At 52.6% G+C, this 22,730-nt stretch overlaps 2 protein-coding genes across 3 annotated transcripts in view; both read left to right on the top strand.

Moving 5' to 3' along the window:
- The first annotated feature begins 131 nt into the window (after positions 1 to 131).
- Positions 132 to 9,257, top strand: Srf (serum response factor). Of its 2 annotated transcripts, none has more exons than XM_059282076.1 (7): positions 132 to 880; positions 2,366 to 2,632; positions 4,365 to 4,626; positions 5,155 to 5,274; positions 6,123 to 6,314; positions 6,693 to 6,769; positions 6,936 to 9,257. In XM_059282076.1, the coding sequence occupies exons 1-7, from the start codon at positions 362 to 364 to the stop codon at positions 7,029 to 7,031; spliced, it is 1,533 nt and encodes a 510-aa protein (XP_059138059.1). In that variant the 5' UTR covers positions 132 to 361; the 3' UTR covers positions 7,032 to 9,257. The 2 variants fall into 2 exon arrangements, with proteins under 2 accessions (XP_059138059.1, XP_059138060.1); XM_059282077.1 differs by lacking the exon at positions 132 to 880 and adding an exon at positions 1,502 to 1,750.
- A 482-nt stretch (positions 9,258 to 9,739) lies between these two features.
- Positions 9,740 to 22,730, top strand: part of Cul9 (cullin 9) — a 40,520-nt gene continuing 27,529 nt past the window's right edge. Inside the window, exons 1-9 of the mRNA XM_059244135.1 lie at positions 9,740 to 9,857; positions 11,642 to 12,245; positions 12,978 to 13,132; positions 14,188 to 14,688; positions 15,524 to 15,659; positions 15,782 to 15,975; positions 16,254 to 16,638; positions 16,990 to 17,182; positions 21,736 to 21,943. Coding sequence (XP_059100118.1) covers positions 11,651 to 12,245; positions 12,978 to 13,132; positions 14,188 to 14,688; positions 15,524 to 15,659; positions 15,782 to 15,975; positions 16,254 to 16,638; positions 16,990 to 17,182; positions 21,736 to 21,943 — 2,367 coding nt within the window. The 5' untranslated portion in view covers positions 9,740 to 9,857; positions 11,642 to 11,650. The remainder of the gene's footprint in view (positions 9,858 to 11,641; positions 12,246 to 12,977; positions 13,133 to 14,187; positions 14,689 to 15,523; positions 15,660 to 15,781; positions 15,976 to 16,253; positions 16,639 to 16,989; positions 17,183 to 21,735; positions 21,944 to 22,730) is intronic.

Below are 22,730 nucleotides of genomic sequence, written 5' to 3'. Positions count from 1 at the left end.
AGGGTCGGGGGATACCTCCGCCGCCAGCGCGTGGTCCCGGCCCCCTCCGCCCGCGGTCTCGGCCGCGGCCAGCAGCCCCTGCCCCCCGGGGGACGCTGACGGCCGCAGGGCGCGCCTCCCCAGCACACGGACAGGGGGCGCTGCGCGCGGCCTGGGGCAACCCCGGCCATAGGGGCAGGAAAGTGAGGGCCCAGGTCGGCCCGGGCGTGCAGGGGCCCCGGGTTCGCAGCGGCGGCCGCGGCAGCGGGAGCGGCGCTAGCAGCAGCGGGAGTGCCCGGTGGAACCGGGAAGCCGATGGCGGCGGCGGCGGCGGCCCCGATTCCTCGCTGACTTGCCCGTCCGCCCTCCTGCACTGAGCGCCATGTTACCGAGCCAAGCTGGGGCCGCGGCGGCTCTGGGCCGGGGCTCGGCCCTGGGGGGCAGCCTGAACCGGACCCCGACGGGGCGGCCGGGCGGCGGAGGCGGCGGAGGGACTCGCGGGGCGAACGGGGGCCGGGTTCCCGGGAACGGCGCGGGGCTCGGCCCGGGCCGTCTGGAGCGGGAGGCTGCAGCGGCAGCGGCGCCCACCCCGGCGCCCACCGCCGGGGCCCTCTACAGCGGCAGCGAGGGCGACTCCGAGTCCGGCGAGGAGGAGGAGCTGGGCGCCGAGCGGCGCGGCCTCAAGCGGAGCCTGAGCGAGATGGAGCTCGGCGTGGTGGTCGGTGGGCCCGAGGCGGCGGCGGCGGCCGCCGGGGGCTACGGGCCGGTGAGCGGTGCGGTGAGCGGGGCCAAGCCGGGGAAGAAGACCCGGGGCCGCGTGAAGATCAAGATGGAGTTCATCGACAACAAGCTGCGGCGCTATACGACCTTCAGCAAGAGGAAGACGGGCATCATGAAGAAGGTACCGGAGCCGGAGGTTGGCGCGCCCCGGGGGGACCTGGAGGGTGGGTGCGCGCTAGGGTAGCCCGGGAGCGAGACGGAGCCGAGGCGGAGGTGAGGAGGCGGCGAGTCCGCACAAGGTGTGTAGGAGGGGATGGTGGTACACCGGCCGGGCGAAAGGGGAGGGGCCGCCGGGGAAATGTGGGGAGAGGGGAGATGCTGCGAACGTCCGGAATCCGGGGCAGAGGCGCCGAGGGGGGAGTGACCGGCGCGCGGGAGAAAGAGGGTCCTGGAGGAGGGCAGGAGTGGACAGGGGCGGGCAGGAAGGTGGATAACCAGACGCGGGCGTCAGCCGATCCACTGTGTCCTGGCGTGCGGGAAGGGCGGTGGAAAGGGGAGCAGAAGGATTTGAGATGAGGAGGCTGGAGTTGGATGACAGCCGTGAGCGAGCGTGAGTGGGAGGAAAGGTGGGCATCGCTGGAGTCGTGCGGGCTTGAGGGACAGGCAGGGTTAGGGACCAGGTGAGAGAGCTGGGCGGGAGAGCTGCTGCTGCCGCCGCCGCTGCTGCTGCTGCTGCTGCCTTGAGGAACAGCGAGCTGGGACCAAGTCCCGCCCTGGCCATGTGTCTTCCGTTGCTTTCTCTGGAAATCTCATGCTGCCCGCAGGACTGGCTGCAGAATCACCGGTCTTTGGGACAAGTAGGGTCCCCAGCTCTAGGGCAAATCAGTGCATGCAATGTTGGGGACAGGGAGATTTGTAGAGGTATCTTTTGCCAGCCAATATCCCAGGAAAAGTGGTAAGGAAAGGAGTCTAGGAGATACAGGAAGGGATGGAAGCAGAGGAAGCAGCCTGCAACCTGGGAACCAGTGTAGAAGCTGGAACTGCTTCCAAGGTGGGTTGTGCAATTTAGCGGGGGATCCCGTTTCTGGGCTCATGGCAGAGGACCTGTTGCAAACTTAGCTCTCATCGTTTTAGCCAATCTGTGATCGGTAACCCCTTAATCATCACGGAGAAGGTCCTTCCTTATCCTTCTATCCCAAGGCAAAGGGCACTATAGTGTTACAGGGCCAAAGGAGTTAGGCAGTGGCAACAGGTTAGAGCCTGTGCAGTGATCTGGCAGGAAACATGGGCAGTTGCACACTTAGATGGCTGTTACCACTAATATGGTGTGTGAATCCCAGTGTGGTAGGGATCTCATTGTCCCTCTGACAGTGAAGAGGAAGCGGGCACCAGGCGTGTTAGGGGATAGCTAACTGGGTCTTTCTATGTCCCCTTGAAGTTATATATCCATCCCTGCTGGGAGCTATTTCTGTTTGCTTGGAGTGCCTGCACTCAGACCGTTTCTTCAAGGACATAGGTAGTTTATTCACTTCCAGCTCACCGTCAGATGTCTAGTCCCCAGAGTTGAAGGTCATCACAGGAGTCGGTGCTGGAGATCACCGAATAATTTTCCCCAGGGCAGTGGAGAGGAAATGCTGACCTGCCCATATCCCTCCCAACTCCCCAGGCCTATGAGCTGTCCACGCTGACAGGGACGCAAGTGCTGTTGCTGGTGGCCAGCGAGACAGGCCACGTGTATACCTTTGCCACCCGCAAACTGCAGCCCATGATCACCAGTGAGACCGGCAAGGCACTGATTCAGACCTGCCTCAACTCGCCAGACTCTCCACCCCGCTCAGACCCCACCACAGACCAGAGAATGAGTGCCACTGGCTTTGAAGAGCCGGATCTCACCTACCAGGTGTCGGAATCGGACAGCAGTGGGGAAACCAAGGTGTGTTGTTGGGGTCACCTATGTAAAGCGGGGGGGAGAAAAGAGGGTCCCTTTCCTTTCTTGGCCTAGTACGGGTAAATAGATGTTCTTAGTGATGTGGAGTGGGACCAGGTTAGTGTTCCTTATCCTAGGAGACAGGTGTCCATCCTCCATTCCTGACAGGAGGCCGTCCCCCAAGATAAGCGGGCGGCCTCCGTGCCCATATAAGGCCGGTTCGGGCTCCACGCCGGCCTCCCGCCCACAGCCCGCCTGCCTGGCAAGGCTTTTGCATTCCTCCCGCCAGCTGTCTCCCCGCTTGGGGCGGGGGTGTAGCTTGGCCCTGCCCTCCTGGCAGGCTGGGAATAGGAAGGGAGCCTCCTAATCCAGGGTCCTGGGAACCCACTGCTGTTGCCAAGCGGGCTGTCAGGTTGGGCAAGGAACTACCATACTAGCGAGCCTCATCCCGGGTGTTGGGGTGCTCGGGATACCCAGGCCTGGGCTGTTGGGGAGAGCATTGGCCTGCTACTAAAGATGCCTCCCCCTTATTCCCGGTAAGGAGAGAGGGGCGGGTCTTCCTTCCTGCTGCCTGTGGAGCTCCGCCTTCCGGGTGCTTAACTAACTGACCAATGGAAGGAAGCGGCACTGTTTGCCTTAGCAACGCCTCTACCAACCAAAGGCCTTGGGGCCCGTTGCTTAGCAAACATCCCGAGCTGACCCAGCCCGGCTTTTTGAATCAAGTCGGATCTAGGCCTGGCGGCTTGGTTCTCAACTCCTGGCTTCTTCCTCACAACTCGTAAGAACTGAGAGAGTCAAAACTCCAGGTCCCCCCTTGTGTTAGTTACCCGTTATCTGCAATCATTTTCTCGTGTGTGTGTGTGTGTGTGTGCGCGCCTCGTTTCTGTGCACGTGGGTAAGTCCCTCGGTCTTGGGCTGAAGCGCCTCACTGTCAGACCTTCATGAGCTTTCTCTTTGAAAAATCTCGGTCCCTGCCGTAGAGCCCAGCAGTTCAGAACCATAAGGACCCTTTTGAAGAGAACTCAAGCCCAACCCTCTCATGTTTTGAAGAGGAAATTAAAGCTCATAAAAGGGAAGTGATTATCTCAGGTTCACCCAGACAGTCACTGCCAGAGCTAGAAGCAGACTGTGAGTGAGATTTGTGCGGTTCCCTGGGGCAGAAAGCGCCCAGGAGTTCTCAATGTAAGAGCTGCAAGTGTTTAATTTGATCTTGGTGTGAGCTCAGATGCCCTCTCTGAGTGGTTTTAGGAAAGCTAGCCTGCTTATCTTTTTTTTTTCCCTGCTTAATCTTAACAACCTCCAAGTTAAGTAGTTGTGTTTTTTCTTTCTTTGTTTGTAATATTTACTTATTATTTTGAGGCAAGGTTCTGACTGTCCTGGAACTCGCTCTGTAGACCAGGCTGGCCTTGAACTCACAGATCCTCCTGCCTCTGCCTCCCGAGTGCTGGGATTTAAGGCGTGCGCCACCACTGCCCGGTGTTACGTTTGTAATTTTTAAACTTCGAGACGGTCTCACAGTGTAGACCAGGCTAGGCAACGCAGATGCCTCAGACTCCCAAGTGCTAGAACTTGAGGCACTGTGTCCAATCAACAGCTTCATGACTTTCGTGGCAAGTAAATGGTATAATTGGGGTTTTAACAGAAACAGCGATTTCTGCCTGAATTCTTCATTCACACAAAGCTCCTGAGGGATGAAATCTGTTAGCAGCTCACTGCTCCGTCTTTACTCTGCGTATAGGACACACTGAAGCCAGCATTCACTGTCACCAACCTTCCGGGTACCACCTCCACCATCCAAACAGCACCCAGCACCTCGACCACCATGCAAGTCAGCAGCGGCCCCTCCTTCCCCATCACCAACTACCTGGCACCGGTGTCTGCCAGCGTCAGCCCCAGTGGTGCCAGCAGTGCCAACGGGACTGTGCTCAAGAGCACGGGCAGTGGGCCTGTGTCCTCTGGGGGCCTAATGCAGCTGCCCACCAGCTTCACCCTCATGCCTGGTGAGTCCCAGGGGGCGGCAGGGAGGGGCTTGCTTTCTCGGGGTCAAATGGAGGATGTTAAAAGTGATTTTAGGGCTAGCCCCGGGAGGACCTCTTTCTTTGCTAAGAGAGCCCAAGAGAATCACTGTGTGTCTCATTGGAAGACAAGCTTTGTCCAGTGAGATCCCTGCTGGTGGTATAGTAAGTTTCAACGCTACAGTCTGGTCTTGTCTGGCTGGCTCACCCCTGAACCTCTGTTGCTATGGAGGTGGTTGGTGTTCTTCCACTTCCCTGTTGTGACTGGAGGGTGGGTTATGTTGATGGGTTAAGGACAGCTCCGGGTCAGCTGAAGAAGATGGAAGCAAAGCCTGAGGCAGAAGGAAGAGGGAGTCACTTCATTCGGACATGAAGGACCTCTTCAGGTCCCAGGGGAAAGTGATAAGGGTTGGGAACCAGAGTATCGGACCCGGGACTGTAGTGCTCCAGCGTGTTTGGTGAGGCCCACAGACTGCTTGGGATGGAGCCCGAGTAACACACCGTGTCTTCTAGGTGGGGCGGTGGCCCAGCAGGTCCCTGTGCAGGCCATTCAGGTGCACCAGGCCCCACAGCAGGCGTCTCCCTCTCGTGACAGCAGCACAGACCTCACGCAGACCTCCTCCAGCGGGACAGGTATAACTCCTTGTCACCCCCCACGCCTTGCCTTCCCACAGGAAGCCTAGCAGAAGGTGCTTAGCCGTGTGGCTCCTGTACCGAGGACCCCGGGGAATTTACTCAAGTAGAAACTGGGGCTTTTGGTTTCATGTTTATAGGAAAGCCGGTGAGCATGGCTGGGGTTTGAACCCTGCTCTGCAGTGAGGATGTAAGTCAAGGGAGACATAAGAATCCACGGGAAATTGTTTGTTCAGTAGCCGGGAAGGTGCCGTCAGCGCGTCTGTCCCCGGGTGGGAGGGTGTTACAGGTCTCGAGTAGCAGACTCTAATCCCTCTCAGCTACCTTTGGTCATTTCAGGAATTATAGCAAACTCTCATATGTAAGCTGCTGTCACCCCAACCTTATTCATTACAGTGTGGTCTAGGGGCTGAAGTAACCGAGGACTTGAGGTTTTCAGATCTCCAGCGTCACCTCAAACCCAGTGACTCAGAATTTGCACCTTAGCAAGGTTCCTATGCTAACATTGGAGAAGTGCTTGTCTCAAGGATGAACTGGTTAGGTGTGAGTTTAGGAAGAGGGAGCGAGAGGAAGGAACAGGTGAAACTGAAAAGTGAGTGATGGAGTTTCCTGGGAGAGGGCCCATCACTGGGATGCTAGGGTCTGGGGACAGAGAATTGGATGCATAGACAGTCCGCTCAGAAGAAAGCGTTAGGGTGTTTTCAGTTGATGGTAAGGAACAAAGAAACAATCTCTTGTCAAACCTGGGACACAGAACATGGTACAAAGATCCTAGAGATTGGACTCCTGGGGCAGGATGAGAGCTAGCAGGAGGGATCAGCTCCCTGATGTGTATCTGTGTTTTCCAGTGACGTTGCCCGCCACCATCATGACGTCGTCTATACCCACAACTGTGGGTGGCCACATGATGTACCCTAGTCCCCATGCAGTGATGTATGCCCCCACCTCGGGCCTGGCTGATGGCAGCCTCACCGTGCTCAATGCCTTCTCCCAGGCACCGTCCACCATGCAGGTGTCCCACAGCCAGGTCCAGGAGCAAGGTGAGGGAAGGAGCAGGGCCGAAGAAAGAAGGACCATTTCTCCCTTTTCCAGGCACTCAGCTGTGCCCCAGCTCCAACACTGAGATGCATTCTCCTCCGGTTTATTCCCCTCCCCCAATGCCCACATATATTCCTGCACAAATACACAGACTTGGATATTCTCACACTCACTGGACAACTGTATTTGTTCATTTGGACACTCACACACACTTAAACCCTCACACTTCAGGCACCCTCGTGCATTGCATGAGACACTTTGGGGCACATATCCTTGGCTACATGTTTGAGGCTCCCCAGTCACCTATGTATATCACATTTCCGATATCTAGAGCTCCTCCTGAGCAAGTGAATGAGTATCTCCCATGCTTTCCGATGCAGGTGGTGTCCCTCAGGTGTTCCTGACAGCATCCTCTGGGACTGTGCAGATCCCTGTTTCTGCAGTTCAGCTTCACCAGGTAAATGGGACAGGAGGGCCCCTACCCCCTCCCGCCCTGTCCCACCCAGTCTTCCCCTAGCCAAGGGGCCCATGCTCAGGCCTGCATTGGACCGGCAGGCCAGCAGGGGGCGCCTGAGCCTGTCCGTCCTCCTCCTGGCCATCCTCACGCTCCTCCTTCCCCACAGATGGCTGTGATAGGGCAGCAAGCTGGGAGCAGCAGCAACCTCACCGAGCTACAGGTGGTGAACTTGGACGCCACCCACAGCACCAAGAGTGAATGATCCGCCCGCCACCCTGGACCGAGGGCCAAGGGACGGCACCCACTTATTTATTGTTGCCTTTTCACGTTTTCTTTACACACACGTTGACTGGCCGAAGGAGGGAGGCAGGAGAAGGAGAGGGCGGCCACAGGACTATGCCCTCTCACTCCAGCCAAAGAAATGGGCCTGCCTGCCCTCCACCTGCCCTCCCTCACCCCCTCCTTCCTACCCCACCCGTCGTGCTGTGGATGGGGGGGCTGTCCTCCTCCCCAGACCCCTGCCAGCTTGGCTCAATGTTTGCTGAGTATTCGCTCACCCGGTGGGACTGTGCCCACCCTCCCACTCACAGGCCTTCTGTGGGACTGGGCACAGTGTCCCCTCTGAGGAAGCATTTGGGGCCCTCTCTCCAGCCTGTCTGGTGACCTCTGGTTAGTTCTGTGCTGCCACAGTCTGGGTCAAAAGAGCCCTGCCCCTGCCCTCAGGGAGCCAGCTGGGAGAGAGGGGGTTCGTCCCTCCTGCCACCACCCTCTGCCCCTTTCAGCTCCTGGATAGCTGGGCCTGTGCACTGGTCAGGTTACTGGGGCCACCTGCTCTGCCTTGCCGCTCTGTCCCCATGGACCTGCAGGGGCTCTTGGGTTGGAGGGAACCTCCGGCGTTCTCTCTTCCCTGTCTTCCCCCTTCTCCCAGCTGCTTTACTTAAAAGTTGATTTTGAACTTTTTATTTGAGGAGATGAAGTGAAAACAAATCTATAAATATATATTTTTAAAATATTTAACTTTTTTTTAATGGCGTTTTTCTCATCCCCCTCCCTGCCCAAACTCCCCTTTTCTGGGGAGCCCTTAGGCTCTCTAGAACTGGCTGGGCCCCTGGGGACAGCCCCCCCATGAGCTCGGGGTCCACCAGTGTGCATGCGGGAGATTCTGGGTTTGCCCCACGTCCTGGGTTCTTTCCAGGAGAAAGCTGGGGAAGGGGCCCCAGGCCGCAAAAGGGGAGGGGAGGGTTATCCACAACTCTAGGCCTCTTTTACCCTATAGGGTTGTGGCTGGGGAGAGGGAGACCAAATGTGGGGCTAGGGTGGGAGGGGGCCAGGTAGAGGAGATGGATTTCATTTGTACCACAGCACATCATTGCAGCCTTGTGCCCCCCCCCCCCCAGGCTTACAGCTCCCTGGGGCCCAGGCTGCAGTGAGCAGGAGGGGGTCTGGGAGGTGGGGAGACACAGGAATGGGGGTCACATAGGAGCAGCTCTTGGGCTGAGCGCAGCGATGGAGAGCCAGAAATGGGCAGCTCCCCCAGGGAGTAAGCAGCTACTGTAACTTTTTTAAATTAAGACAAAAGCCTTGAAGAAAATGACTTTATTTTTCTAAGTGTAACCTCAGTATTTATGTAATTTGTACAGGGCCATGCCCCACCCCCTTAGAACCCGCTGGGGACCTTGAGGGTGGGCTAGCATAGGGGAAGGGTATTTTACCCCGTGTCAGAGCCAGCCCAAACCACCTGTGTTCAGTAAGGGAGCTTTTCCAGAAGGGCAGTTGGGGTGGAGTGTTGTCAGACCCCTCGCTACTGCCCTCGGCGGGCACGTGCCTGCTTCTGAGGTTAGGTGAAAGGTGGGGAGGGTCGTATGCACACCTGGGTATCATGGGAGGATCTGTTGACATGTTTGAGAACCCCCAACCTCTGATCCCCATTGCTATCTTACCCAGCTGGGGAGGCCACTCTTCTGGGCTTTCTCCTGGAAATAGCTGGGCCTTGGGTAGCTTTCAAGACTGGGGCGTGGTAAACCAGGGGCCAGGGTGGGGAGCTTGGGACTCAGGTCTGTAACTGCTCAGCCCCTTCCTCTGCCCTTGGTTCACTCCACTACCACTCACTCACCACTCCCCCAACACATGGGAGGAGATGTTAATTCCTCCTCACAAAAGATAGATCCAGTGAGTGAATCAGGCAAAGTGCTTATGATGTGTGCTGTGTGATTGTGGCCTTGGGAGAGTCTGTGTGTCAGGGTTGAGGTGGCATTTCTGTGCAGCGACCCTTGGTGTTTCCCTTCCTAAGTGGCTCTGGGGTGTGTGTGTGCTTGTGTTTGAGTGAATGCTTGTGTGAATGTGGGGTGTATGTGGGTATATCAGTGGTTTCTACTTCTCCTGGGATGTTGACCCAGGAATAGTGGACATGGTCACATCCTATGTACAGAGCTTTCTTTTGTATTAAAAAAAAATTACTCTTTCAATAAATGTATCATTTTTGTGCACAGACTGGGGTCTTTGGCTGTGTCTTTGGGATCTTTTCACATAGGGAGGGAGGAGCTAATACAAAATCCCCTAAACTCTGCCCCTGGAAGCAGGGTCCTTTGGACTATTGAATCCTACATGACTGAAGAAATCTAGGCGAGGGACTTTCTCACTATGCATGGTTTTGCTAGCACCTCAGGGCAGTTGAGTGGTTTTACCTAAAAAACAAAGTGGAAGAACTAATTTAAAATTCCTCAGGGTTTGGGGAGTGTTGGAAACTTAAACCAAAAAACACTGGAAAGTCACCGGGTGGTGGGAGTATGGCTTAACTAATCCAGGGCAGGTGCTGCCATGGGTGGATGAGGAAGACGGACCCGGTGAAGAGCAGGGTGCTTCACACCTGACTAGCTGGGAAGGACACCGACTGCGGGCTCCCCGGCTAGTACGCATGCTCCATTCACGCGCCGTTTTGCCACGCTCGTAGTGGGCCACGGTGGGACCCGTAGCCGCCGGGCCTGTGCGTGTGCCCGGCGTGTGACCCGGAAAGGAGTTGTGGAGGAGGCGGGCCGAGCTGTGGGACCCGCTGCTGGATGCCAGAGAGGGGCGAGCCGGGCGGGGAGAGGTGAGAAGCGAGTCCTGCGCCGACCGGTCCCTTCCCCTTCCCCAACCCCGAGTCTCCCCGGGACAGGGGGAAGTGGGGTCTCGCTCGTCCTGTCCGCTCTCGAGACCGAGACCGCCATCCTCCCCACCCCACCCCCAGGCCATTCCCAGCGCGGTGCTGGGCCGGCTCCGCCGGCTCTCCGGAGTCTTGCACGGACGCGATCACGCTGCTCGGTTCCGCCCCCCGGCCCGGCGCCACCTTCACGCCTCTGTTTAAGCTGCTGCTCCTGGCCTCCCTGTCCGTCCCCGCCCCAGGCCTAGCGGGTGGTTGGACTTGGTCCTGTGCTAATCAACAGCCGCTGTGGCATCAATGGCTACCTCCTAGCCTCCCTTCCATGCTAAGTGGATCCCATCCCCATTGGGCTCAAGTCTTACTTGACTCCTCCTCCTTTTGCTGCTCGGCGGCTTCTGAGTACCCTGACGTGACGCCGGCCCTGGTCGCCGGTTCTTCATCGCGGTGTGCCTTCCCGTCCATTCTACTCTCGAGTGCACCTGCACTGCTTCAAACCTCACATACCTTTTCTGATCATTTTATTCTGCCTTAATACCCATTCCTATCGGATGCCTGCTACCTACTGTCTCCATCTAAGAATAGTATTAGATTATGTAGTAATACATTGCTTACTGAGCACTTATGAGCTTGACAGTGTTCAGTTTTGTTTTTGTTTTTATTTTTTATTTTATTTTATTTTTTTAAAATTTATTATGTATACAGTATTCTGCCTGCATGTGTCCCTACAGGCCAGAAGAGGGCACCAGATCTCATTACAGGTGGTTGTGAGCCACCATGTGGTTGCTGGGAATTGAACTCAGGACCTCTGGAAGAGCAGTCAGTGCTCTTAACCGCTGAGCCATCTCTCCAGCCCTTGTTTTTATTTTTTATTTTATTTTTTTTTATTTTTATTTTTTTTTCTGAGACAGGGTTTCTCTGTGTAGCTTTGTGCCTTTTCTGGAACTCACTTGGTAGCCCAGGCTGGCCTTGAACTCACAGAGATCCGCCTGGCTCTGCCTCCCGAGTGCTGGGATTAAAGGCGTGCGCCACCACCGCCCGGCTTGTTTTTATTTTTTTAAGACGGTCTTACTATGTAGTTGGGGTTGGCCTGGAACTTTCTGTGTAGCCCAGCCTAGCCTCAAAAAGGTGATTTTCTTGCCTCAGTCTCCCGAATATCAAGATTATAGGCATGTGCCAGCAGACCATGCTTAAATTCATAGCCTTTAAAAAGATTTATGGGACTGGGGGTGTAGTTCGGTTAGTACAGTGCTTGCCAAGCATCTGTGAAGCCCTGGATGAGGCTTCATATAGTCCTGACAACCATCTATAACTCCAGTTCCAGGGGATCTAATTCCCTCTGCTGGCCTCCAAGGGCACCATGCATGCAAGCAGTGCACAAACAAATGCACAGGCAGCACACACGCACGCACGCACGCACGCACTCTCACAGTGCTAGGAGCTCAGGGTCTCTCACACACTAGGCAGACCCACTGCTTTGAGCTATAGTCCCAGCCCTCTTCCATCCCTGAAATGCTTTCATTTCATCTCCTTGCTCTTTCACTACGTTCCTCTCTTATATAAAGATAACCCCTTATTTATCCTGTCGTATACTTTGTCTTTTCTGCCTGTGTGTTCTAAACCTCATCAGACAACCCACCAATCACCACCATCCTGTTTTGCTACAAGATTCCATCATGCTCTACGTAGTCATTTCCTCTTTCACATACTGCCTGTCTCTCTCCTGTGTATTCCAGGAGGTCAGGATGGTAGGGGATCGACGAGCAGGGGACCTCATGGTCCCCTTGGGGCCCCGGCTGCAGGCGTACCCTGAAGAACTCATTCGACAGAGACCTGGACATGACGGACATCCTGAATACCTGATCCGATGGAGTGTCCTCAGGTGTGGGGAAGAGGGCAAAGTGAATGTAGAGGAAGACAAGACAGAGTACCTCCTCATGTGGCTGTCAGCTCCAGAGGTCTATGCCAACTGCCCCATGCTGTTGCGGGAGCAAACACTACCTAAAGGACCTCAGTACGAACCTGCTGGAGAGCTAGGAAGCTTCCCACGGGATCCAGGCGGCCTGGATGAGTTGGCAATGGCGGAGATGGAGGCTGACGTGCGGGCACTGGTACGCAGGGCTGCCAGGCAGCTGGCCGAAGGCGGGACCTCGAGCCTGACGGCTGCTGTGCTTCACACCATCCACGTGCTCAGCGCCTACGCGAGCATTGGGCCTCTCACCGGAGTCTTCAGGGAGACAGGAGCCCTCGATCTGCTTATGCACATGCTGTGCAATCCGGAGCCTCAGATCCGCCGGAGTGCAGGCAAGATGCTGCAGGCCCTGGCGGCCCATGACGCCGGTAAGAGAGAGCGGGGTGTGGGGGGGTCACTGGAGAGAGTGGGGTCACAAGGAGTAAGGAGGGGTTGGCAGAGAGTTCCCAACCGTTACTAATAAGTAGCAACTCAAGGCAAAAGAAACATAGTGAATGGTACACACAGGACAAAAAGACACCGGGTTTATCTGTCACCGTCTGGGTGGCAGAGAGTAAAGCAGGGAGACCTGCATTTGTTGAGTATTTGAGATGCATTAATTGGTTGTGAAATCAGTATGGGGAGAGTTACAGCCACCTTAAAAAAATTAAAATATCTGCACACAGTTGTGTGTGGTGGCGCATGTCTTTAATCTTAGCACTTGGGAGGAAGAGGCAGGTGGATCTCTATGAGTTCAAGACCAGCCTAGTCTGATGAGAGATCCAGGACAGCCAGGGCTATCTAGTGAGACCTTGTCTTGAAAAAAACAAAACAAAACAAATGAACTCTGTGCGCGCGCGCGCGCGCGTGCGTGCGTGCGTGCGTGCGTGTGTGTGTGTGTGTGTGTGTGTGTGTATCAGAACCAGAATTTAGTAATTTTAACAGCGTGATGTTATGTTTCAGTTCTGTGTGTATGTGTTTGTGCTCAGTTACATGTAAAGTGTCTTTCTTGTCTTGGGTCTCAGTCACAAAGAAGGTTAAAAGCCTCTGGGGAGGAGAAAGCCTAGGATAGGCAGGGAAAGCACTGGGGATTGAGAAGATGGACTGCGTGTGGCTTGCAGGGAGTCGGGCTCACGTCCTCCTGTCACTGGGCCAGCAAGATGGCATCGAGCAGCACATGGACTTTGACAGTCGCTACACTTTACTGGAGCTGTTTGCAGAGACCACCTCCACTGAGGAGCACTGCATGGCCTTCGAGGGCGTCCACCTTCCTCAGGTACTCTGCCGGGCACAGGGGTGCTGGGTACATAGTACTGTCTCTCAGGCTGTGACTCGGGACCCGGAGCAACCTGGAGGGCTAACCAAAGTAAAGGCTCATGACCCCTTCTCAACTTCTCCATTTAGAGTTTCTAATACCGGAAACTAAGAGTGGAATCCGGGAAAATGGCTCGGCAGGTGAAGCTCTTGCCTTCGAAGCGTGCTGACCAGAGTTTGGATCCTTAGAACCCACATGAAACTCGGTGGTTTGTGGCAGCCTGCCTCCAGTCCAGCCTGCAGGAGAAAGAGACAGGCGATCCTCTAGACAAGTTAGCTAGCCAGCTCAGCTAAAACGGGGCTCTAGGTTCAGTGAGAGGTTTTGTCTTGATACGTAAGGTAGAAAGTGATCAGGAAGACACCTGATACCCACCTTGGGCCACCTCACTTGTGTGTACACATACACATGCACACACAAATATACACAAAAGCAAACACAAGAGTCTGTGTTTTAAGGTAATTACTTTGTGGGCTGGAGAGATGGTTCTGTGGTTAAGAGCACTAGCTGCTCTTCCAGAGGACCCAGGTTCAATTCTCAGCACCCACATGGTGGCTCACAACCTTCTGTAACTCCAGTTTCAAGAGATATGTTTGGCCAGGCGGTGGTGGCGCACACCTTTAATCCCAGCACTCGGGAGGCAGAGCCAGGCGGATCTCTGTGAGTTCAAGGCCAGCCTGGGCTACCAAGTGAGTTCCAGGAGAGGCGCAAAGCTACACAGAGAAACCCTGTCTCGAAAAACCAAAAAAAAAGAAAAAAAAAAAAAGATATGTTTGCTTTCTTCATGCCTCCACAGGCACCAGATACACACGTCCTGCACAGACATACATACCTACAAAGTACCCGTGCACACAAATAATTGTTTAAAAAGCGAATTCTCTTGTGTTTCTTAGACAATTCGATCTGAGAACTACAGGCCTAAGAATGCGGCTTCCTCGCTCGTCTGTCGAGGAAGATACCGAGGGAAAGGGAGATGACAAAGCAGGAGATGAGCTCAAAGCACGGCCCGTGTCTTGCAGATCCCTGGAAAGCTGCTCTTCTCCCTGGTGAAGCGTTACCTGTGTGTCACCTCCCTGCTGGACCAGCTGAATGACAGTCCGGAGCCCGGAGCTGGAGACCGCAGCTCTCCATGTCTCACAAAGGAGAAGAGCCGGGGACAGCGGGAGCTGGAGTTCAGTATGGCAGTGGGCAACCTCATTTCAGAGCTGGTGCGGAGCATGGGCTGGGCCCGGAACCTGAGCGAACAGGGCACTTTACCACCCCGGCCAGCCCGGTCCATCTTTCAGCCCTGCATTTCAGGCCTTCCGCTGTTGATGCCCACCACTGTCACTACTCCCAGGAAGCAAGGGCGGGCCTTCCGCCATCGTTCCGAGTTTTCTAGCCGTAGTGGCTATGGTGAATATGTTCAGCAGACAGTGCAGCCCGGCATGCGAGTTCGGATCCTGGATGACTATGAGGAGATCAGTGCTGGTGACGAGGGCGAGTTCCAGCGGAGCAACAATGGTGTGCCCCCTGTGCAGGTGGGGGTCACACGGGGGAGGACAATAAAGGATCTCTTCTGTGGTATTCGTGGGGGCAGCTGAACCCCAGACGTAGCCTGAGGATGTAACTCAGTTGAGGAGTACTTGCCTAGCATAGATGAGCTCCTGGGTTTGATCCCCAGCACCATATGAAATTGGGAATGGTTACATGCTTGTGATCTCAGCACAGGAGAGGTGGAGACAGGAGGATTGGATTTTCAAACTCATCCTTGGCTACATAGCAAGCTGGAGGCTAGCCTTGGCTACATGAGACCCTGTTTCAACAACAAAAAGAAATAAAGGAGGGCCAGGCATGGTGGCATGACTTTAAGCCCAGCACTCAAGAGGCAGGGGCAGGTAGATCTCTGTAGTTTTGAGGCCAGCCTGGTCTACATGGCAAGTCGTGGACAGCCAGGATACATAGAGAGACCTGTCTAAATAATAATAATAACAACAATAATAATAACGAAAAGAGAAAACCCTCAGACGTGGAGTGGTTATTTAAAAAAAAAAAAAAAAAGAATCAGTACAGGAGAGGGTTCTATTTTAGAGGGCAGAGAAAATTTGGCGGAGTAGGTGGCCTGTGAGGTCATAGGGACTCGTGCCCAGGAAGCAGAAGTGATATACTGGGATGACCCCTTTGCCGTCAGTATCAGTAGGGGAGGATGCTAAGGAGTGTGGGAGTAGAGGCCATGAAGGTTAGGAAGAAGGACAGGGCCCACTCCCTCCCCGTACTGGCCGGAAGCCTTTAGCTGTATGCAGATTTGTCCAGTCCTAGCCGGTTGTGGTCAGGCCCAGAGCTCAGAAGGCTGCGTCCTCTCTTCTCTTCTACCAGGTCTTCTGGCAGTCAACTGGTCGCACCTACTGGGTACACTGGCACATGCTAGAGATCCTGGGGCCTGAGGAAGCTCCTGGCAATTCTACTTCAGCGTCTGTGGAAAAGAGAGAAGGGGCTACTGTACTGGGCATAGGTGAGCCTGAGGGAGGGCGTGGGGAGCGTGTTTTAGAACCTAGGGGTACTGTCTAGCACTGAGCCTTTTCTGAGTGGGGCCTGCCCCAGAGGTTCAGAAATTGACTATTTGTATATCCTCAGCATTTCCCTCCTGGGACTGGAGGCCTGCGTATGGTCTGTACCCACTGCCGTATCTCCAGCCCGAGCCCCAGAAGAGTGAGGAGTCAGGGTACCTGACCCAGGCAGAGTGGTGGGAGCTACTTTTCTTCATCAAGAAGTTAGACTTGTGTGAGCAGCAGCCGATTTTCCAGAATCTGCATGAGAAGCTGGATAAGGTACCAGAGGCCTGAGATATCTGGGCTGAGGGATGTGGTGGGTTAGAGCTGGGCACTCCAGGGGAAATTCTAAGTATAGAATGTCACTTGGTTGTGTGTGGGTTGCGGGGAGCTAATGGGTGAAGCCTGTGGAGGTCCTGCTAGTGGAAGAGACATGCTTTGCAGGTCTTGTGTGTGTATAGAAGACATGAGGGGATGGCGGGGTGACTTTGCCCATGACTGTTCCTAGGAACTTTGTGTCTGTTGGTCCTTGAAACGAATACCCTTTGTATTGACAGGCCCTGGGTGAAAAAGCCCTAGGTGAGATCTCTGTGCCCATAGAGATGGCTGAGGGGGTGCTACAGGTCCTCAGTAATCGCTTCCAGGGCAGCAACCTCTGTGACCTGCTCAACTCCCAAATCTACACCAAGTATGGGCTAATGCCTGAGGAACTGAGCAGCTTGTCTTCTTCACGAAGTCCCTCCTGTACCCCAGAGCCAGAGGAGGAGTCCAAGTCAGCAGCCAGCTCCTCAGAGGAAGAAGCCGAGTCCTGCAAGGCAAAGGCTGAGCCTGCCAGTGCAAAGACTGAGTCCTCCAAAGCACAGAGTGACTCGCAGCTGTTCAGTCAGCTTCTGGTGATAGAGGGGATGGCCTTGTCCCCTGAAACACAGGAGGCAGCTGCTGGTGAGTTGGGTTCTGGGAAGGGAAGGGCAAGGACATGAGAACAAGACATGCATTGGCCCGGTAGAAGTGGGGAGAGTGGAGGAAAACACGGAGGAAGGGAGGCCTTTCATGGCGGACAGGCCTCGAAAGCGCCCTCGTGTCTCCCCGGGAACAGATTATGACTGACTGATAGCTGCCTCTTTCTTCAGTGTTTTCAGTTTCCTTTGCAGGCCTCTCCATCTCAGTGGTGTAACTAGACTGTTCATGTACTGTTTGAAAGCCACAGTAGTGAACACCATTGATGACATAACTGGGCTTGACTTTAAACACTTCCAGTTGTTTTAGCCGCTGCCTTTCCCTCACTAATTACAGAAATGGCCAGAGCCTTGAGGGGTCCCGGTCCACGCAGCTCCCTGGATCAGCATGTGGCAGCGGTCCTGGCCACTGTGCAGCTCTCCAGCCTGGACACAAACCTGCAGCTCTCAGGGCTCTGTGCCCTCTCCCAGGCTGTGGAGGAGGTCACTGAGCGGGACCACCCTCTGGTCCGTCCTGACAGATCGTTGAGGTTAGCATGTCGCAGAGGGAAGAGGTTTGGGTTGAGGCTCTAACCGTTCAGGATGCCGGTGGGAGGGAAGGAGAAATGAATCAAGAGGTAGGGTGGGGGACGGGTGGGGCCTGAGGAGCAGTGGCGCAGAAGGCTGGTGATGCAGTACTCTGAGCACTCCAGAGAATTCACATGTGTGCCCTCATTAGTCTACTGCCTCAGAGACAATGATGCCTTTAGTCCTGTATTAATATTAGCATTATAGTTTACAGGAGAAAACGGAGAATTCTAGTCACTTGCTCAGAGTTCTACAGATAGCAGAGCCAGGAGCCAAACCTAGGTTCTTTTGGCTCTTTAAAAAAAAATTTCTTTTTCTTTAAAAAAAAATTCAAGCCAGGTGTGGTGGCACATGTCTACTCCTAGAAGTCAGGAGGCTGAGGCAGGGAGGTCATGAGCCTGAGGTCAGCCTAGGCTGCAGAGTGAGACCTTGTCGAAAATGTTTTTTCTCTTTTCTTGTTCTTCTGTCCTACTTTATTTTGAAAGTTTCATCTGATTTCATTATTATACAAGTGCATTCTTATTTTCAAAATAGTTCATATAAAAGAATATTGAATGGAAGCCTTGCTGGGATGTGAGGGCACATCCCTATAATCATAGAACTCAGGAGTCAGAAACCAATTTGAGGTCAGCCTGGAAAGAAAGAAAAAAACTAGAGTGGGTTAGTAAGAAACGGAAGGAGGGAAGCGAGGAGTGGAGGGAGGAAGCTCTGGACTGTCCAAGGGGACGTCCTGAGTACAGCTGGTAAAGAGAAGCAGCCTTTTCGTCCACCACTGTCAGAGTGTGCTTCAGACCACCTACAGATTTAATATGTAATTGCATGTTTAGGGACTGGAGAGCTGGCTCAGTGGTTAGCAGTACTTGCTGTTTTTCCAAGAACCTGAGTTCGATTCCCAGCACCTACGTTATGCCACTCACAAACATCTATAACTCCAGTTCCAGGGGATCTGATGTCCTCCTCTGGCCTTCATGGGCACCTGCACCTCGAATGTGCACACACACAGACACACAAACACACAATCAAAAATTTAAATAAATATTAAAAATGTGTAACTTCTTGTTTGTAGAGATTTTTTTATAATATTTTAAAAGTGTAAATTAGATCTTTTAAAAACCTGATGCATAAAAGCATTAAAATTGTGTGTAGTTATTTGGGTGGAAAGAGTATGTAATGTATTTGTGTTTTAGTGTCTGTGGCCGCACTCTTTTGTGGCGTTTCTGTGTTCCCAATCAGTGTCTGTTAGAGGACTTTGTGTCAGTCATCACAGAGCTGTTCATTATTTCCATTGATGTGTAGAACTGTATGGCTGCAGCCAAGTTCAAATTCACCGCTCTACGGTCTCCATCTCCCTAACCTTGACCAGCACATTGTGTGTGTGTGTGTGTGTGTGTGTGTGTGTGTGTGTGTGTGTGTGTGTAGCTCAGAGGACAACTTGAGCAAGTTGGTTCTCTTCAACCATGTGGCTTCTGGAGATCTATCTCAGGCCACCAGGCTTGGCAGCAGGTGTCTTTACCCACAGGGCCATCTGAGTGGCTGAAGATGAGCAAGAGTGTAAATGGTCATTGTCTGTCTCTGTTAGCGTCATAGTTCTGATGATGTTAGGCATATTTGTGTAAACTGTGTTTCTGCTTCCGTAACTATCCCGTTTATGGGATATCTTACCTGTCCCCCACTTTTTTTGAGCTGTTCCCTTTTTCTTATAGATTTAAAGGCATTCTTATATTATTTGTTATCTGTGTTCCAAACATTTTGCTTGTGTTTCTTTTTAAATCATGTTAGCTTTATTTTTGTGATTACAAGAGAAACTATTTAGTATAGAGAAGTTAGAAAATAGATGTGGTGGCGGTACCTTTAATCTCAGCCCTTGAGGCAAAGGCAGGCAGATCTCTACAAGTTCATGGCTAGTGAGTTTCAGGCTAGCCAAGACTACGTATAGAGACACGATCTAAAAAAAAGAAGGGCCGGGCGGTGGTGGCGCACGCCTTTCATCCCAGCACTCGGGAGGCAGAGCCAGGCAGATCTCTGTGAGTTCGAGGCCAGCCTGGACTACCAAGTGAGTTCCAGGAAAGGCGCAAAGCTACACAGAGAAACCCTGTCTCGAAAAACCAAAAAAAAAAAAAAAAAGGAGGAGGAGGAAGAGGTAGGAAGGAAGGAAGAAAAGAAGGAAGGAAAGACAGATAGAATTAGATAAAAAATATTCAAAAAGGCCTTTCTACAGAGATATTCAGCTAACAGTTTTGTGAGCATTCTAACTTCCATTTACCTTGTTCATAGGTGTTATCCATGTTAGATTAAGTAATTCATAACCAGTCCTGGTTTGCAGCTGGGAGTGGTGAAGCATGCCTCTAATCCTAGCACTTGGGAAGCAGAGGCAGGAGGACAGAGTTTGAGGCCAGCCTGGTGGGACCTATATCAAGTAAGAAGTGTGGCCCTGGCTGCAAAAGCAGCTGGGTACTTGTCTGTCTAATTCATGTTGTTGTTGCCATAGGGTTCTGAGAAGATGGATCAGAACGCACGTTCTTTCCCAGAGGGTCTCTGTGTTGTTTCTCTGAGTAGTTTCCAGGCCACCTCACCAGTGTCACTGTTAGGACCAGCTCTCAGGACCCCAGTGCTCTCACTCAAAACCAGCATTTTTTTTTTCCATGAAAGGGAGAGTTATATTTTGAGACAGAGTCTCAGACTGCATTGCCTGGGCTGCCCTTGAACTTCTGATCCTCCTACCTAGGCATCTCAGTGTTGGGATTATGGCTAGGTTGGTTTGCAGACAGAAGGTCTATGTCTTGCTCCTGGACATTTTCTCCAGGTTATATTGTTTGTGTCTTAATTTTGTTTGTAGTGCCTTTCAATGTGCTAACGTTTTTAGGTTGCTATAGTTTTTACCTTTTTATGGCTTCTAAAATTTTCTGTCCTATTAAGAGTCCATTCTTAAGCCAGGCGGTGGTGACACCCACCTTTAATCCCAGCACTTGGGAGGCAGAGGCAGGCGGATCTCTGTGAGTTCGAGGCCAGCCTGGTCTATAAAGCTAGTTCCAGGAGAGCAAGGGAAACAACAGAGAAACCTGTCTTGAAAAACCACACACACACACACACACACACACACACACACACACACACACACACACAATTTAAAATAAAAATAACATCTAAAAAAAGAGTCCATCCTATTCCAGGATTAGAAAAATATATAGCTTTTTTGGCACGTGTGTGTACACTTGTGTGTGGAGATGTGTACAAGGAGGTCAGTGGTCAAGTGTTGGCTGTCTTTTGGTCTCACTGAAGCTGGAGGAGCTCACCAGTTTGGCAGCAGCAAGCCGCGGGGTGGGGTCACCCCGGCTCCGCCTCCCTGGTACCCAGCTTTTTATGGAGGTTCTAGAGATCTAGAATCAAGTCTTGATGTTGTGAAGTGAGTGCTTTACCACCTGAGCTGTCTAGCCCCGGGAAAATAGTTTCTTATTTTTCTAAAAGTATCTGTTATTTCTGTTTTTGTTTTTTTTTTTATATTCATTTCAAATTCAACTGGAAATTTGTTTTGCAAATGGCATGAAACAGAGCCTAGACTTTATTTCAGGTGGACAGCGGGCACTGTCCTTTGGAGCTAGGAACTGAACCCAAGGTTCACCACACTAAGCATATGCTCTGTCCCTGAGCTACAACCCCAACATCAGGCTGGGTTTGTTCTTTGTTTGAAGGATTTTTATTTTATTGTATTTGTTTTGCATTTTGGCTTTTTAACTTTTGGAGATAAATTGTGTTATCACACTGTGTTTAAGGTTGCCCTTGGATTCCTGGCAATTCTCCTGTCTCTACCTCCCAAATGCTCCCAAATTACTGCATGAGCCACCACGCCCAGCCCTGCCACCCACTTTTCCATAGTCTGTCCTTGCTCCCTGGCCGGGATCTCATCCTTGCTCCCTGGCCGAGATCTGTCCACTGCCGCTTTTATCGTCTCCTTATCTCTGGCTCCCTATTTCAGTTATAGACTTTTGGTTATATTTGGCTAACTAGAATTAAAGCTGCCATTATTTTTTTCCAAATATTTCTTGACCATTCTTACATATTGTTCCCCCTCTTCCTAAATCTGCCTGCCATTTTTTTTTTATAAACTTTTTTTTTTTTTGTGGCCAAGGAGTTTCGAGACAGGGTTTCTCTGTGTATCCCTTGCTGTCTTGGATCTCACTCTGTAGACCAGGCTGGCCTCGAACTCACAGAGATCCGCCTGGCTCTGCCTCCCGAGTGCTGGGATTAACGGCGTGCGCCACCACCGCTCTTTTTGAATTTTTAAGCCATTTGACTAGAATTACATTCATTCTGTAGACTCATTTGAAATGAGGAACCGGGGCAGTTGGACTGCAGAGGGGCGGGGTTAGGAGTGAGACTGAAGCCAGAGAACGGGTTGGGGGAAGAAGAGCAGACTAAGTCTTGATGGATGGAGTTGGGCAGGGAGTCAGAGAGCACCATGTCTGGAAGGTTAGGCACAGCCCCTTGGGGTGGGAGTCTCAGTGTCCTGTCTTCTCAGAGAGAAGCTGGTGAAGACCCTGGTGGAACTGCTGACGAACCAGGTGGGAGAGAAGATGGTGGTGGTGCTGGCCCTGCGCCTCCTCTACCTGCTCATGACCAAGCACGAATGGCGTCCCCTCTTTGCCAGGGAGGGTGGCATCTACGCTGTGCTGATCTGCATGCAAGAGTATAAGACATCTGTTTTGGTACAGCAGGCAGGGCTGGCGGTGAGTATACTGATTTCGATGAAGTTGTGGAAGTGGAAAGACACAGATAGCTGTAAGAATATGATCTGCATGGTGTTGGAGCTCGAGTGCATGAGAAAAAGTTACCAGGACTGATACACAGAGAAGCCCTGTCTCGAAAAACAAAACAAAAAACAACAACGGAAGGGATGATGCTCAAGAGCTGGTCCAGAGTGCAACTCCAGTGGGGTTCAGGTCCCAAAGAGGAGGTGTGGGGTGGGTGAGGGGAAGGAGACTCACGGTGTGAGGGTGAATCTTGATGGCTGTCACTTTTATACTCTATGATTGCATAGGATTAAATGGGAGAAGGGGGCGTGTGAGCTGGTGTGGCTTGTGATCAGGGGTTGAGGAAGCTAGCCCTGACCTTGACAAGTCAGTAGACACCACGGTCATGTGTTAATCGAGGTCCACAAGTTCCTCATGCCAGAGATAAGAATGACTCCCTTTTTAGAAAGCAGGAACTCTCTCCAAGCCCCCGAGGGAATGGGAGTTTTTGTCTAAATGCCTGACCTTGGGAAAAGGACTTTCTGGGGACCGGACACTCCAATACAGAATATTGCAGTTTTTCATATGGCTTAGTTTATCCAAATAGCTAAAGCTTAAAGTGAGCAAAGACGAAGCTAGACAGAAATTACTGTGAACCTGAGCAGACCTTCGGAATTTATAAATCTTGCTTATCAAATATACCTTATTTATCAGGCATATGTTACTTATCTAATTTTCTAGCAGTTGATGTTGACTTGTGTGGGAGTAGGCGGAGTTATCACGC

Source organism: Peromyscus eremicus, chromosome 16_21 (genome assembly GCF_949786415.1).
Source record: "Peromyscus eremicus chromosome 16_21, PerEre_H2_v1, whole genome shotgun sequence".
In the NCBI taxonomy this organism is placed as follows: Eukaryota; Metazoa; Chordata; class Mammalia; order Rodentia; family Cricetidae; genus Peromyscus; species Peromyscus eremicus.
This window is presented reverse-complemented; position numbering and strand designations above follow the sequence as displayed.

Bases quoted from the DNA above. Each gene is read 5' to 3' on its own strand.
- Srf (XM_059282076.1), top strand. From the start codon at position 362: ATGTTACCGAGCCAAGCTGGGGCCGCGGCGGCTCTGGGCCGGGGCTCG. The intron at 5,275-6,122 runs GTATAACTCCTT...TGTGTTTTCCAG, and splicing joins GACCTCCTCCAGCGGGACAG to TGACGTTGCCCGCCACCATC. The intron at 6,770-6,935 runs GTAAATGGGACA...CCTTCCCCACAG, and splicing joins CTGCAGTTCAGCTTCACCAG to ATGGCTGTGATAGGGCAGCA.